The sequence below is a fragment of the Schistocerca gregaria genome, chromosome 5 (genome assembly GCF_023897955.1).
Source record: "Schistocerca gregaria isolate iqSchGreg1 chromosome 5, iqSchGreg1.2, whole genome shotgun sequence".
Classification (NCBI taxonomy): domain Eukaryota; kingdom Metazoa; phylum Arthropoda; class Insecta; order Orthoptera; family Acrididae; genus Schistocerca; species Schistocerca gregaria.
The window spans coordinates 413,536,158-413,553,774 of NC_064924.1; the positions used below are offsets into that span (position 1 = coordinate 413,536,158).

At 40.4% G+C, this 17,617-nt stretch overlaps 1 protein-coding gene across 1 annotated transcript in view; it reads right to left on the reverse strand.

The window, feature by feature from the left end:
* LOC126272522 (vacuolar fusion protein MON1 homolog A) overlaps positions 1-17,617 on the reverse strand; it is an 80,765-nt gene that overhangs the window by 10,861 nt on the left and 52,287 nt on the right. Inside the window, exon 7 of the mRNA XM_049975430.1 lies at positions 6,478-6,759. Coding sequence (XP_049831387.1) covers positions 6,478-6,759 — 282 coding nt within the window. The remainder of the gene's footprint in view (positions 1-6,477; positions 6,760-17,617) is intronic.

Genomic DNA, 17,617 nt, shown 5'->3' on the forward strand with positions numbered 1-17,617 from the left:
TGACAATGATGATCTGTGTTTTTTTCCAATCATTAGGAACACTTCCCTACTCCAAAGACCTATGATACACTGCTGCTATAATGGGGCAAGTACTTTAACATACTCTATGTATACATTTCAAATCACTTCATATGCATACTCCTAGGTATTTTATTTATTCCATCAGGTCTTGTGGCCTTACCTCTGTTGAAGGAATTCAGCTGTTTTTCTATCCCATGATTACTTATTTTGATATTAGCCATTCTGTCATTCGTGTGATAATTTAAAAGAGGCAATACACTTCCTCTGTGAAACAGTTTGGAAAAAAAACATTTACGATTTCAGGATTTTCTGTGTCCTGCTATGTTTCACTGTAATTACAGTCACAGAGTATTCAGACAGACAGCTTTGATCCATTTACTGATTTAACATAAGAACTTCTTACAGGTTGTATATGTGCAGACAAGGAAAAAAATTTCTATGTTTTTTCTGGATTTCCCGATTAAAAAATAAACTTTCTCCTGGATGAAAATATGCTTTTTCCATCATAAGTGACAGTATACTTTCCTCCAAGATTGTAAAACTTATCAATCCTTTGAATGGTTAAGGTTTCATACACTGGCGTAGAACCTCCTGCAACTTTAGAAAATGAACCCGGGGGGAAAAAAAAGTGTTTTGGATATATCTTTGGTTACCAGCAACATGTACGCTGCATATTTTCATATTACGAAGGTATATAGTCAATTTTCACCAAACACAAAACATTAGTTTCTGAAGCACTGAAACTGAGACTGCCCTGCACTTCTGTAAGCCAATTATAGCTCTTGTCACGTTATCACACCAGGCAATGATAGCAGATGTTCACTGCATTTACATGGGGCTCCCAAAACTTAATTTCATAAATTGATCACTCAATACCACTCCTGAGTGGTCACATAAACACTTCAAAATCGATTGTGGAAATCCACTTCTGTTTGCCTGTTTTCCAGTTCTGCAATCAATTTTCGCTGCCATGTAAATGCAGCTGGTACTGAAATGTGCTTGGGCTGTCAGGTTTCATCTTTTTTTGTAAAAATTTTGGCTAATATTGATGGAGTGGCTTTTTGTACAGTGAAGGATAAGTAGAAATATTAGACTAAAGCTGTTTACATCTTGTCTAACTGAAGAGAAATAGTGATTGTGCTGACCGAATCATAAAATACATCAGCCATTTTCCAGGTGCCATAGCTAACTGGGCTAGCAACTCCACTTCAGACCTTAACGTGTAAAAGCAACAGCGAAAAACAGTTTCTGAAACTCGGTTTTTGTCTTTCGGAAGATGTGTCACATGTAAAAGTAGTGATTCAGAGCATCACAAATAGGAAAAGTTAACAGTGTCAATTAATGTACATAGAGTAGCTACAAGAAAAACTAAGGCTTCACATGTAGTATTTGTCTTTTTTGCAGGTGTTACACTTTGATATATCACACAAATGTGCCAGTAAAATTTTAACTAATGATGTAAATGTCTGGTCTTCTGGGCTCGAAATACTTCTAAGTGGCTAGCCCTCAAAGTGCTAAACTTTGAATGAAAATGAAGCACACTGTGATTTAAAAAATTCAAAGCATGTTCATACACGAGCACAGCTCATATTGCGTAAAATTAAAAAGTAACGCTTTTCAAAGGACCAATTGCAATATTTTCCTGCAAGCTGTTAGGACTCATTTCAGCAGTTGTCGGAGAACGCCAGAAAACAACCTGCGAAACCACGATGACATAAAATAGCCTGTATGTTAGTACGTACTGGCATTGAGAGATCTTAACATTACACCATAAATGAAAAAGGACACCACAGGATACTCCAAGAGCCATGGAATTTCGTAAACCGTACTAAAATCCGTAATTTGGCTTAAAGAGCACTTTCGTATATCTAGATTCACAAAGAAGTAGGCCCCAAGCTGATATTAAACTTTTCAGTGTGGTTTTTGGAATGTAAATTTTCTTGAAGTACCAGTACTGTATTATCTCATGTTTAGTTATATGGTATAATGCCATATGTTGCAAAAGATAACAACGTGCACTTGAAGTTCCGCAAACAGTTGACACTTGCCAATAGTGTTTCAAATAAATCAACAGCCTCAGTGGAAAAGATTAATTAAAGACTTTTTTTTTTTAGCAAATTGACAAAAATAACTTCATTGTCCTGCAAGGCAATTAATATCCGACTTCCAAAAACCTGGAAATAAAATAAAATCAGAAAACAGACTAATAACATATTTCAGCCTTCCATAATTATGTTAATATTTTAATTCACTTTATAGCTCCCAGTCACAGAAATATGTTTTGTTTTTGAGAGCTGTAAACCAAGAGAAAACAGCAAACAAAATGTAAACATCGTTCATGTGGAAGTACCCCTCATCCCACTACATCTCAGATTGCTCTGCGCATGTGCGAATTTGGCAGCTTGGGTGCACCAGAAAAATGTTTCTGGGTAGCATCTGGCTGCTTGTTTCTACTGCTGATACAGCTCGTATCTAGTTTACCTTGGATACAACTAACAGCTGCATTTCAAGAAAAGCCAGAAGTGTGCGAAGGTACTGCTCATACACGAATCAATTGTGCATGTACATAAGCCCACTGGCAACTTCTCAAACGAACTTAATGTTAACCACTGTGACATCATGCCCATCGGAAGCAGTTTGTTGTTATGAATTATTGCAGTCTTCATCCTAAAGCCTCAACACATTTTGCTGTTGGCGGGTGCTTGTGTGTGAGCTGTTTTGTTGCTGTAAATGGTGAATTTCCTTTGCAACTTAAGTTTTACTTATTTATTTTTTCTCGTTTACATTTTATTGCTGCAGTATTATACTTCAGTAATGAGCTAAAGTAAAATTCTTTGCTAGAGTATCAGTTCTTACCAGTCAAAATTACAAAAAATTTAACTGAGAACTAAAACAACGAAAAATTCCCAGAATTCTTAAAAATTCCAAGGTTTTTTCCGGTTTTGCCCTGGATGAAAAAATTCCTGGGTTTTTTCCGGATTTCCCAGTTGTCACAGAGCATATACACCCTGTTTTTAGGATATTCTGTCATCGGTAGACAAAATATTATTTTCAAATTTGCTTAACACTTCATGCATGACTCTCCTTAGAACAATTTTGGCTTCGTTTAACCTTTGTTTGTCTGTGAGGCACTGGCTATGTTTATATTTCCAGTGAAGTTTCCTTTGATTTCATAGCAGTTTTCTAACATGGCTGTCTAACCACAGCGCGTCTCGTTTGTCGTTCATGACTTTGCTTGACATGTAACTGTATAAAGCATATTGTATGATGCTCTTGAACTTTGTCCTTTGATACTCAGTGTTGTTAGTGATGGAGATGAAATTTTCAAGCTGACTGCTCAGATAATCTGAAATCTGTTTCTTGTCACTCTTGCTACATTTCTTTTGTGTTCCTATATACAGCTACATTCAGTGATGCTGTAAAGGCCTCGGGGTCACTGAATCCCTGTTCTATGCCAATTGTGACAAAAAGCTTAGGCCTGTCACTAGCAGGTCTACGATGTTATCTTCACAAGTCAGTTCTTCAATTAACTGCTCACAGTAATTTTCAGATAAAGCATTTAGAACAATTTCACGTGATTCTCTGCCCCTACTACACATCCTTATTCCTCGAGTGTCTCCCAGTCTATAGCTGGCGGATTAGAACCTCCACCTGAAACTATAACATGACAACAAAATTCATGTGAAATATTCTCCCAGTTTCCCCCTCAACTGTTCTGCCACTACTACTGTTGCTGCTGCTGAGACAACCAAACAATCCACATGCCTACAGAAGTACTCTGACAATGACGAAAATTAAGGAGCATGAGAATGACTTGTTTGTAACATTTATCCTATTCACCAGATATGGTATCCGATTTCATATATTCCCACAACTAATGGAATCTTTGGCTGGCAAACATTTTTAATCCAATGAGACCTCCTACAATTCTACACCTACAGCGCACAGCAGAGGATACTTTGTACTATTACTACTATCCATTATCTTTCCTTTTCCACTCACAAATGGAACAAGGGAAAAATGACCATCTATTTGCCTCTATATGAGCTTTAATTTCTCTTATCTTGTCTTTATGGTCCCTACATGAAATACATTTTGGTAGCAACAGACTCACTTTTCAGCCAGCTGTAAATGCTGGTTCTCTACATTTTCTCAATAGTGTTTCAGGAAAAGAACGTCACCTGCACTCCATGTATACCCATTTGAGTTCACTAAGCATTGTTGTAATACTTGCACATTAATCAAACTTATATGCAACACATATAGCACCCCGCCTCTCAATTACTTTGATTTCTTCCTTGAACTCAGCCTATTTTGGGAATCCCAAACAAACTTTCTGTATTCAAAAATGAGACCCACTAGTGTTCTATAAATGGTCTCCTTTATAGATGAGCTACACTTTCCTAAAATTCTGCAGATAAACCAGTCAATCATTACCTTCCCTAGTAGTGTCCTTACATGCTCATTCTATTTCATATCACTCTGCAATGTTATGCCTACTTACTTAATCAACATGACTATGTCAAGTATCATTCCACTAATACTATATTACAACAATTCATCACGTCAACTAGAAATTTTGTCTAATCAGGGTGTCTACATGGACAAGGAAAAATAATTCCCGGATTTTTCCTGGATTTCGCAGTTGAAAATTCACTTTCTCCCGGGTGAAAATGCACTTTTTTCGTGTTAAGTGACAGTATACTTTTTCTCGGCACTTATCAATCCTTTTATAGTTTATGGTTTTATACACCGGCACAGAATTTCCTGGCACTTTAAGAAATGAAACTCAGGGGGGGGGAAAACACGTTTTGGAAAGATCTTTGAATGCAGCAACATATACACTGCAGATTTCCATGCTACGAAGATATAAATTTGATTTAAACCAAACACCGCATGTTACTTTCCGAAGCATTAAAATCGAGATTGCAACGCGCTTTTGAAAGCCAATCGCAGCTCGTGTCACCTAATCTCGCCAGCTGATGACAGCATTTGACACGTGTTGTAGTCAGCCAATAGCAAGATCACTCTTAAGTAGCGCGAACACACAAATAAGAAAAATTAATGTCTTAAATTAATGTACAGTTGTTGCTACAAGAAAAGCAAAGCTATCACACATAATATTGGTCTCCAAGATTAATAAGCTGCAAGATAATCTAAGTTTCCACATATATTGTTGATCTTTTTTGCACGTCATACAACACATAAATGTGCCAATAAAATTTTTTTAATGATGACGTAAATGTCTGATCTTCTGGGCTCGAAACTCTTCATATGGTCGTCCCCAAAGAGTTGATTTTTAAATGAGAGTCAAACGCTCTGTGATTTAAGAAATTCTCGTACACTCTCTCACATAGTTTGTCTTACATAAAAGGAAATTTAGTTTAAAAGTAACGCTTTTCAAAGCAATATTCACAATATTTTTCCGTGACCTATTAGAAAGGTACGTTTCAGCAGTTGCCAGAGAGCGCCAGATAACAGGCGTCACTGCATTTGCGCAGCTACGATGACACAGGAAGCCCGCATGTCCGTACGTGTGAAACATTAAAAGATCTTACATTAAAACAATTCTAATGTAAAAAAACTGTCACGTCACGCTCACTGAAGGCAATTTGTTGTTAAGAAGCACTGCACAGTCTTCCTAAAGCGTTTGACACACTTTACTGTTGGCAGACGCTTGTATGAGCACTGTGTTTTGTTGTTGTATAAGACGCATTTTCTTTGCGACTTAAGTTTTAATTTCATTTTTTTCTCTCGTTCATGTTTTGTTGCTGCAGTATTATTCTGCGGAAGTGGGATACAGTAAATTTTTTTGTTAGAGTATTGGTTCTTACCAGTCAAAATCACAAAAATTTAACTGAAAACTAAAACAATGAAAAATTCCCGGAATTCAAAAAGATTCCCGGGTTTTTCCCGGTTTTCTCCTGGATGAAAAAATTCCCGGGTTTTTCCCGGGTCTTCCGGTTGTCCCGGGTCGTAGACACCCTGTCTAATTCATCTTGTATCTTCTTACAGTCACTCAATGAAGTCACCTTCCTGTACACTAGGGCATCAACAGCAAACAGCCACAGATTGCTGCTCACTCTGCCTGTCAGATTATTTACAAACACGCTTTCCGAGGGTACTCCTAATGATACTCTGGTGGACACTCGCCATCCAGGGCAATGTACTGGATTCTATTACAAAAGAGGTCTTCAACCCACTCAAATATCTGAGAACCTATTCCATATGCTAGACCTTCATTAACTATCTGCAATGAGGCATAGTATCAAGCTCTTTCCAGAGATTTACAAATAATACCTATTCAGGGATGAAAACCACCTGTTGGAAAAATGTTGGGCACTGACTTAAAAAGGAACTGTGGCAAAAAAAAGGACACTTTTGTCATAAAATGGTTGTTCACTGCCTGGATGAGAAATTTTTTTCTTTGCAGTCTTAGTGCCAACTGTAGCTTACCCATCCAAGCATTGTCTCTCTCTCAAGCTGCTGATGAAGCAGCTTGAGCGGTCGACTTGCAGAGTGTAGTCGTTGATGAAGAGCCTGGTAAAGACCAAGTAGACGCTCTGCTTCCTCTGGTGAGTTGTACGGTGCTTCCATTGCTGGGCTCCAAAACTGTGCAGTCGATCGGCACTTGTATAAGAAGTGGCGCATGTCTGCAACTCCAACTTGGGACACAGTCAATGTTGGCCGTGAGAGTGACTCATTGATTGCTTCCAGACAGTTACCTCGACGCAATTTCTGCAACAGAAGGCTTACAATATTATTTTGTACCAAATACACAATATGAGTAGTGTTGATTACTAGTATATCAGGATTGCTAAGTATTATATGTCAAATTTTACCAAAAGAATCTGCAATTGGTATACAAACTGGACACATTTTTGATCAAGTGCAGTAGCTTATTTGTGCACATACAGTTATATTTACTACTGCAACGGCTATTTATAAGAACATAGTTCCCATGTATAATGAAATGTCACTGAACAAAATGCACAGTTATCCAAGTATGACCTACTACTGTCTCAGATCTTCCATAGATAAGTAACTCCTCTTACTTTCACTATTACTCAAAAGCACTTAAGCATTCCTAGCAGGACTGAAACTCCTACGAGAGGGACTGTTGGGGAGGCTGGATTTGCTTTGGACTAAACTGAATCTCATTTTGAAGCGGAGTGTACATTGTTCTGCAAATAAGCCCACCTGCTGCTAGGAATAATGTATCATCACATTAAGCAGCAGTTCCATTTTGGCTACTGATACATCTGGAAATCCATAGGCCATGACAGCCACATTTCACGGTATTGCACCTTTATGTCTTTGGGTATCATTCAGTAGCCAGCCACCTCTGCAATATATTGCAAGTCATGTATATCATTAATTTGTGTTTGTTAATGAATCCATAATAGGAAAAATAAATAATGTTAAGTCCAAGACAGAATAACAATAATATGTAAAGGACAGATTGCTTTTGGAAAAAGTCTTTCTTCTGATGTAGCGCATGCGTGTGTGTGTGTGTGTGTGTGTGTGTGGGAGGGGGGGGGGGGGTGCATAACATGTGCTGTCCACAAATTAACATCAGAAAAAGAAGAAGAAGAAGAAGAAGAATACAGTACGAATGCTATTCTGTGAGGCCGTGCATGTTTTGAGCAGCTGTTAATCTGGACGACAGCATATCTGGACATGACTATTGACCTGGTTTAACAAGAATATTGATTTATCTGACCAGGCAACATGTTTCCATCAATTAACGGTTCAAATCTCGATGACCCCACACCCAATGCAACTTTAATTAACAAAGTTGGTGGGTCAATACATGAACATATAGGAGCAGCCTGCTACAGAGCCACATGTTCAGCACTGTGCACTGAACAATGAACTCCAAAACACTTGTGTCTGCACTAACATTATACTTTGTTGTCAGCTCCGCCAGACTTTCCGTTGCTCCTGCTTTACAGAGCTTCTAATGCTTGGTCACTCAAGACCTTGTTGCAAGAATGAGCTCTCATCCATTTCTACTGTTCACCTATGCAATGAAAGCATCCACATAACATTGAGCTTTGTACTAAAATAGTTTGTCTTCTGCTGTCAAAGTTGCCCACAAATTGTCATGCATATGAATCATCTATGCTACTTCAACTGAAATAAGTCTACATGATGATGATGATCGGTTTGTGGGGCGTTCAATTGCATGGTCACCAGCGCCCATACAAAGACCCAATTTTTACACAGTCCAATCTAGCAACTGTCACAAATGACGATGGTGAAATGATGAGGACAACACAACCACACAGTCGCTGGGCAGAAAAATCCCTAACCCAGCTGGGAACTGAACCCAATACCCTGTGATGCAGAGGCAGCAACCCAAGCCACTAGACCACTAGCTGTGGACTCTACTTCTCCACTACTCAGATAGCGAAAGAATAATAAATGTGACTGAGTACATTAATTTGTACTTTCAGTTGATATTTATGTTGCTCACAGTACAACATAATATAAAATTTACAAAGATCATGCATACTTCATTAGAGAAACACAGTGAGTTTCTTCTAAATGAATTTTGTATTTTATAGGCCAGTCTTAATTCATACTAAAAATTTCACTATGCTTAAATATTCACATATGAATTACTACAGGTGTGTAAGGCAAAAATTAAAGTTGCAAACAAAAAAGAGTGTGAGTAGTTTGCTTTTATACACCAGAAGGAATTATTCACTGCCACAAAGCACTCTGTCTGCCAACAGCCTTCCACTCCTTATCCACCACCTCATTCCTTGTACAATTCAGCAACCATGTTCTTACAAGAACTATGTCTCCTTTAATGGGAAGATAAATTTCCACAATACTGGCATGGGAACCTGTGTGGCACCCTTATGTGACAATGTTTTTAGAGACACCTAGAGGAAATCTTGCTAGTCACCCAAGATCCTAAATCCTGTGTATGATTCAGAATCACTGACGATGTCTTCATGATCTGGACTCTGCACTCAGACCATCATTCCTCCACAGCCTCAACCCCTTCTCTATGGTAGACCCTGTACCACCCTCACCTCTACAGTGGCATTCCATTAATCTGTATCCACAGTGGTCTCCTGTTCCCATTTTCTCTTACACCCCATCACCTCTTCTCCTCCCACTCCACTTCTCCATTCCATTGTGTGCCACACACAACTATCCTTGCCTACAAAGAACAGGTTCACCAGTGCTCCATTCCTGCCCTGCTCCCTTGACAAATCTCCTTCCCAGCCTTGAACTGACCCAGTCTTCCTTTTTGTTTCTCTCATCTATTCCACTTGTTTTGTGTCTCATCCCAACTGGGCTGCAGCATCAGAGCACTGTAACTGGCTGGGACCATATAGACGTATGGGTTAGTCCAGTTTTGAAAAAGGGAACTGTCTGAAATTGTAGCATCAGTTTCAGTCTCATTTAAGTGGATGTTGACTGTTGTATTTATTAACAATACACCGATGGAAAAAAACTGCAACACCAAAAAATAATTAATGTAGAGTATAGAAATTTTGTGAATACATTTGTCTAGGTAACAATGTAATGAAAGCAATAGTTGCCACTCACCATATAGTGGAGATGCTGAGTCGCAGAAAGGCACACCAAAAAGACTGTCAGAAAGTTATCTTTTGGCTAACGACATCTTTGTCAAAAATAGACTACACACACACACACACACACACACACACACACACACACACACACACACACACTATTTTTGACAAAGGCCTTGTTGGCTGAAAGCTAACTTTCCGCTGCTGCAGATGCAGTATGATGCAACAGAGCCCTAAGTTGAACATGACAGTCTTTTGTCTTAGTAGTGCCACGTGGCCATCCAGAGCCCTGTCTTCTTGCGACCATATGTTCCTGTGACCACTGTTGCCAGCAATTATGTATGTGACTAGATTCCTGCAAAATCCTTCTACAATATCGCAGAAAGAACATCCTGCTTCTCATAGCCCTAATTCACGACGTCTTTCAAACTCGGTGATGTCTTGATGATGGCATCTTTGTCACCTTAAAGCATTCGTGACTAATAACAACTCACCAAGTCCAATTACCAAGGTAACGCTCACCAATGTTACAGCGTGTACTTAAAGCAAATCTTATTTGCATCCCCATAGTGGTGCTAGTAGCACCAATCTTATGCAAATGCTGCGAAATTTGAGCAGACATCATCTTTTAGATGTAGAAACACATCTACCAAATTTTGTTTATGTCACACTACTACTTCTTGGTGCTGCAATTTTTTTTTTCCATCAGTGTACAATGCGTAGTTACCTTTAGTTCTTCTGTCATTTATATTTAACCTTGTATTTGGCATTGCTGTAAGTAAAACAGGAAACTATACCCAAGACACTTGAAGAACATATGTTTCTGAAGTAATCAAATAATGAAGAAAGTACTTGGGGTACTCATCAAATCAGTTGCACCCATGATCAACTAGTTCAGGGATAATTAGGGATGTAGTGCTGTCATGGAATTGTGCAGTGTGAGAGAGAGAGCTCATCTAAATAACCGCTGTGCGGCCTTCCAGAGATGAACAAACATTTCACACTAACATGTGGCTATCATTCATAAGAAATACATCACACAGAAACACTATAAAACATGAGAAAATAGTAATAATCAAGAATATGCTGGCATGACGAACGCTCACGCAAAAATTGATTGAATAGATGGGATTGGGCGGGTTAAAATCTCGACGGATGAGTTGTTAACACACAGTATTTCAGACATCCTACTACAGCCATCAAATAATATACCAAGTATAGTTCCTTATACAATTGGAGAAACAGGAAGATGTACGCAACATTACAATATCATTAAACCAAAGATACTGTGCATATTCTTTCAGTTGTATGTAGGGTATTAGTACACCACTAGGATAAAAATAAATGAATGAATAAATAAACAAATAAATTAAATAAAAAATTAAACAACCTTCACTAACATTTTTTCTCTTCAGGTTACAATGGAAGTTATTTAATGTCTGTTACCCACGCACATTCATTATTAACAGGTATGCGTAAACACTCCTCCTCCATTCTTACACTGTTCTGGTCACTATTTACGACTTTCATTTATGGAATGGTCTAATAAAATGGTACATTTAACTGGCTTTGGTATAGAAAGTTTTTGCCTATTCACAGCATTACTTTTGGCTCTGTACCACTACTTTAGTTTTTGCAAACATTATTTGTGTGCACGCTAAAGGAACACTGTACTGCATGCAGCTCATGTGGCATTTATTTTCTAAGTACGGCCCTATTTGTACCGCTATGGCAGAGCCAGCTGGTGTGCTCAAGGTCCACCTCGCACTTTATATGTTTTTATGACCGGTGGCTTACATATGCAGTTACTGTTGTGTCCATTTTCCATTCTATAGGGCTTTATGATGGATAGGTTACATACCCAGCTACTTTTACACAATCTGATGATGCCTCAAAGGCGTTAAACCCATCACTGGCATTAAATAATTTCACAACTGAGACTGTTTTTATTCTAAAACTTTTCTACACATTTGTGATAAGGCATAATTTTGTCATATCATTCATGGTGTACTAAAACCTGTATGAAACACAACCATATTGACAAATTTCCTCTCTTTAGCTATTACCTAACTCCCATGTATCAGATTTACTTGTGAATGGGGCAATTAATAACAAAAATAATGAATAAAAATATTTTTTGAAATACCAAATGATTCTATTTTTTTACATTTATGACACGTTAGTACTACCACATTACAGAAATATACAATTACATAAAATCTTGGACAACACATTTTTTCCACTGCAGTTTTACTTTGAACTACCTTACATAGAATTCGATTTTGCACTGGAACATCCGAGAATGAAACAATTAGTCTCAAAGCCTAGGTAAACATTAAGCATCCTCAAACTGAAGAATGGTGCAAACACTTCGGTGATTTCCTAAACAGGGCCCTACTGGGGGCTGCATGCCATTGCCTTCCTCTATCCTTCAAATTGACTTGCCAAGTCAATTACACTGACACCCAGTCTGTGTCAAAAGTTGTAAGAAGACAACTCGCAGTTCTTTCAACATGAAAATCTGTCTGCCCATTCAGTTTGTTAGTAGTGTACTATAAGGTATATGAAACATGCCCACACCCATATATTTCCTACCTTGAGGTATTGCCTGCATCTCATGTTTGGCAGTTTCTTGCCAAAAGCATGCGATTGTCCTGTACCACCCAACTTATTCTCTACACTTCATCCTACATGACTTTATTGCTTCTGCAGTTAAAATCAGTGCTGAAAGGACATCATTTCAACACTAATGATGACATCATGCAGTTACTTATCACCGACACAGGAAAAAAACACTTTCCAGGTTACATGGAGAGGGAGGACCATCATTGTGACAAGTGTGTCAATAAACTGATGACTACATTTTACGGACTATAAGACGCACTTTTTCTTCGAAAAATTGCCTCTAAACTCAGGTTCATCTTATACTTGAAATTAATATAAAAATGTCCATTGTTTGATTTAAAATTCCTGCCAGTCTTAAAAATGGCCATATACTCGATGCCACAGGAAACCTCTCTCTTTGGTAACATTGGATTCAAAAGGCAGCAGCAGTGCACAAATGTGATGAACACGAGTTGCAGGGATTCACAAGCTTGCTAACACTGTCTCCCTCCCACACTGGCGTCAAAAACTGAGAACACGTCTAGCCTATGATATATAATTGCAATATACAGTGCCAGCGAAATTGAATTGAAAGTGATTTGTGTTATTGGCAACAGTACAATATTTTTGTTAGTAGCTAGTTTTGTAATGGAAAAATATAAAAGGTATTCATATGACGTGGGTTATAAATTGAAAGTAATAGCATATGGAGAAGAACATGGAAACACTGTAGCTGAGCAGCATTTCAGTCCTCCACCAACAGAAAAAAAATCATTCGCAATTGGCAGGCTAGTAGAGAAGAACTGACAAGAAAAAAAGATGAAGGACTGAATGCAAAATTCCCAAGAAGATGATGCATTTTAATGGATTCAAGGACACCATCAAAGTGGCATTGGAATTAATACAAAAATGATTCAAATACACATTTGTAAGCTAGTGCTATAGTGGTAGTTCACATGCTTTAAGGGTGAAGTTGGTTGATGATACAGGTTTATAAAGCATTATGGGCTTCACATGTGAATCAAGACAAAATATTTCAGAAACTGCCACAAGAACATGAAGAGAAAATATTATCTTTCCATCGGTTTATTATTCAACATCGAAAGAAAACCAGTGTGCAACTAAGCCAAATGGGGAATATGGACAAAATTCATCTGAAATTTGATGTGCCAAGTAACAGAACTGTTTCTATGAAAGGTACTAAAATTGTAACTATAAAAAACATATATATAAAAAACAAAGATGCTGTGACTTACCAAACGAGAAAGCGCTGGTAGATAGACAATAAAAAACACACAAACACTCACACAAATTTCAAGCTTTCGCAACCCAAGGTAGCTTCTTCGGGAAAGAGAAAAGGAGAGGGAAAGACAAAAGGATGTGGGTTTTAAGGGAGAGGATAAGGAGTCATTCCAATCCCGGGAGCGGAAAGACTTACCTTAGGGGGGAAAAAAGGACAGGTATACACTCACGCACACACACACATATCCATCCGCACACATACAGACACAGGCAGACATATGTGAATGCAATGAGGTTGGGCAGAGATGTCAGTCGAGGCGGAAGTACAGAGGCAAAGATGTTGTTGAATGACAGGTGATGTACGAGGGGCGGCAACTTGAAATTAGCAGAGGTTGAGGCTTGGTAGGTAACGAGAAGAGAGATGAATCTTTCCTCCCCCACATCCACACCGACTGTTCAGAGCATCCTCCTACAGGCCAACTGCAAATTAGAACAGTATCCCACCCTCCACCTCAAAAAACTATCCAATCTTCTGGTTTTCCACCTCTGGAAAAGCAACTCGCTCACCCTCCACAACCTTTCGAACAAACCTCTACCTCCTCTCATTGCACACAGACCCAGTCTCTCCCATCTACTCAATCTCCCACTTCCAGCTCCACTCCCCCCAAAACACCAAATTTCTAATCAACAAAATCTGGAACCACAACACCCCAATTCAGTAGTTAACCTTTCCTCCAAACCTCTCTCCCAATCCGAAAGCTCTGTCCTATCCAAATGCTTCACCTTCAGCCCTACTCCCAGATTCAACCAAACAGCCCTTGTCAAAGATTTACTGTCCTACACTCGTAGTCTCTGCTGGAAATATCACTTTGCCACAAAGAAAAATAATCCTAATCCTACTCCTAATGATCCAACTCCCCAAGACACTATCCAAATTGAACCCTGCTTGGAACAATTCCGTCCTCTGTCACAGCGGGACACACCTCCTCTTCCTCAAAATCACCCTCTCCAAACTGTCCAGGAATTTCTCACTTCCAGCCTTGCCTCTCAATCTTTCTTGAAAAACCTTAATCCTACTCCCAACATCACCACAGCTGAAGCCTACGCTACCCGTGATCTGAAGGCTGACTGATTCATCGACATTCTTCCGGCTGAAAAGTGTTCCACGACCGTGGTACTTGATCGTCGGGAGTGTGTGGCTGAGGGACTGCGTCAGCTTTCAGAAAACACTACATACAAAGTTTGCCAAGGTAATCCCATTCCTGATGTCCAGGCGGAGCTTCAAGGAATCCTCAGAACCTTAGACCCCCTACAAAACCTTTCACCTGACTCCATCAACCTCCTGACCCCACTGACACCCTGCACCCCTACCTTCTACCTACTTCCTAAAATTCACAAACCCAAATATCCCGGCCGCCCCATTGAAGCTGGTTACCAAGCCTCCACAGAATGTATCTCTGCCTACACAGATCAACACATGCAGTCTCCCATCCTTCACCAAAGACACCAACCACTTTCTTGGATGCCTGAAATCCTTACCCAATCTGTTACCCCCGGAAACCATCCTTGTAACCACTGATGCCACTTCCTTGTACACAAATATCCCGCACATCCAGAGCCTTGATGTGATGGAGCACTTCCTTTCATGCCGATCGCCTGTTACCCTACCTAAAACCTCTTTCCTCATTACCTTAGCCAGCTTCATCCTAACTCACAACTTCTTCACTTTTGAAGGCCAGACATACCAACAATTAAAGGGAACAGCCATGTGTACCAGAATGGCCCCCTCGTACGCCAACCTATTTATGGGTAGCTTAGAGGAAGCCTTCGTGGTTACCCAGGCCTGCCAACCCAAAGTTTGGTACAGATTTATTGATGACATCTTGATGATCTGGACTCACAGTAAAGAAGAACTCCAGAATTTCCTCTCCAACCTCAACTCCTTTGGTTCCATCAGATTCACCTGCTCCTACTCCAAATCCCATGCCACTTTCCTCAACGTTGACCTCCATCTGTCCAATGGCCAGCTTCACACATCCATCCGCATCAAACCTACCAACAAGCAACAGTACCTCCATTATGACAGCTGCCACCCATTCCATATCAAACAGTTCCTTCCCTACAGCTTAGGTCTTCACGGCAAACGAATATGCTCCAGTCCTGAATCCCTGAACCATTATACCTATAACCTGAAAACAGCTTTTGCATTCCGCAACTACCCTCCCGACCTGGTACAGAAGCAAATAACCAGAGCCGCTTCCTCAACCCCTCAAACCCAGAACCTCCTGCAGAGGAAACCCAAAAGTGCCCCACTTGTGACAGGATACTGTCCGGGACTGGATCCGACTCTGAATGTGGCTCTCCAGCAGGGCTACAACTTCCTCAAATCCTGCCCTGAAATGAGATCCTTCATGAAATCCTCACCACTCCACCAAGAGCGTCTTTCCGCCATCCACCTAACCTCCGTAACCTCTTGGTTCATCCTTATGAAATTGCCAAACCACCTTCCCTACCCTCTGGCTCCTACCCTTGTAACTGCCCCCGGTGTAAAACCTGTCCCATGCACCCTCCCACCACCACCTACTCCAGTCCTGTAACCCGGAAGGTGTGCACGATCAAAGGCAGAGTCACGTGTGAAAGCACCCATGTGATTTACCAACTGGCATGCCTACACTGTGAAGCCTTCTATGTGGGGATGACCAGCAACAAACTGTCCTTTTGCATGAACAGACACAGGCAGACAGTGTTTGTTGGTAATGAGGATCACCCTGTGGCTAAAAATGCCTTGGTGCACGGCCAACACATCTTGGCACAGTGTTACACCATCCGGGTTATCTGGATACTTCCCACTGACACCAATCTATCAGAACTCTAGAGATGGGAACTTGCCCTTCAATATATTCTCTCTTCCCGTTACCCACCAGGCCTCAACCTCCACTAATTTTAAGTTGCCGCCCCTCGTACATCACCTGCCATTCAACAACATCTTTGCCTCTGTACTTATGCCTCAACTGACATCTCTGCCCAACCTCTTTGCATTTACAAATGTCTGCCTGTGTCTGCATATACAGGGTGTTTCAAAAATGACTGGTATATTTGAAACGGCAATAAAAACTAAACGAGCAGCGATAGAAATACACTGTTTGTTGCAATATGCTTGGGACAACAGTACATTTTCAGGCGGACAAACTTTCGAAATTACAGTAGTTACAATTTTCAACAACAGATGGCGCTGCAAGTGACGTGAAAGATACAGAAGACAACGCAGTCTGTGGGTGCGCCATTCTGTACGTCGTCTTTCTGCTGTAAGCGTGTGCTGTTCACAACATGCAAGTGTGCTGTGGACAACATGGTTTATTCCTTAGAACAGAGGATTTTTCTGGTGTTGGAATTCCACCGCCTAGAACACAGTGTTGTTGCAACAAGACGAAGTTTTCAACGGAGGTTTAATGTAACCAAAGGACCGAAAAGCGATACAATAAAGGATCTGTTTGAAAAATTTCAACGGACTGGGAACGTGACGGATGTACGTGCTGGAAAGGTAGGGCGACCGCATACGGCAACCACAGAGGGCAACGGACAGCTAGTGCAGCAGGTGATCCAATAGCGGCCTCGGGTTTCCGTTCGCCGTGTTGCAGCTGCGGTCCAAATGATGCCAACGTCCACGTATCGTCTCATGCGCCAGAGTTTACAGCTCTATCCATACAAAATTCAAACACGGCAACCCCTCAGCGCCGCTACCATTGCTGCACAAGAGACATTCGCTAACGATATAGCGCACAGGATTGATGACGGCGATATGCATGTGGGCAGCATTTGGTTTACTGACGAAGCTTATTTTTACCTGGACGGCTTCGTCAATAAACAGAACTGGCACATATGGGGAACCGAAAAGCCCCATGTTGCAGTCCCATCGCTCCTGCATCCTCAAAAAGTACTGGTTTGGGCCGCCATTTCTTCCAAAGGAATCATTGGCCCATTTTTCAGATCCGAAACGATTACTGCATCACGCTATCTGGACATTTTTCGTGAATTTGTGGCGGTACAAACTGCCTTAGACGACACTGAAACACCTCGTGGTTTATGCAAGATGGTGCCCGGCCACATCGCACGGCCGACGTCTTTAATTTCCTGAATGAATATTTTGATGATCGTGCGATTGCTTTGGGCTATCCGAAACATACAGGAGGCAG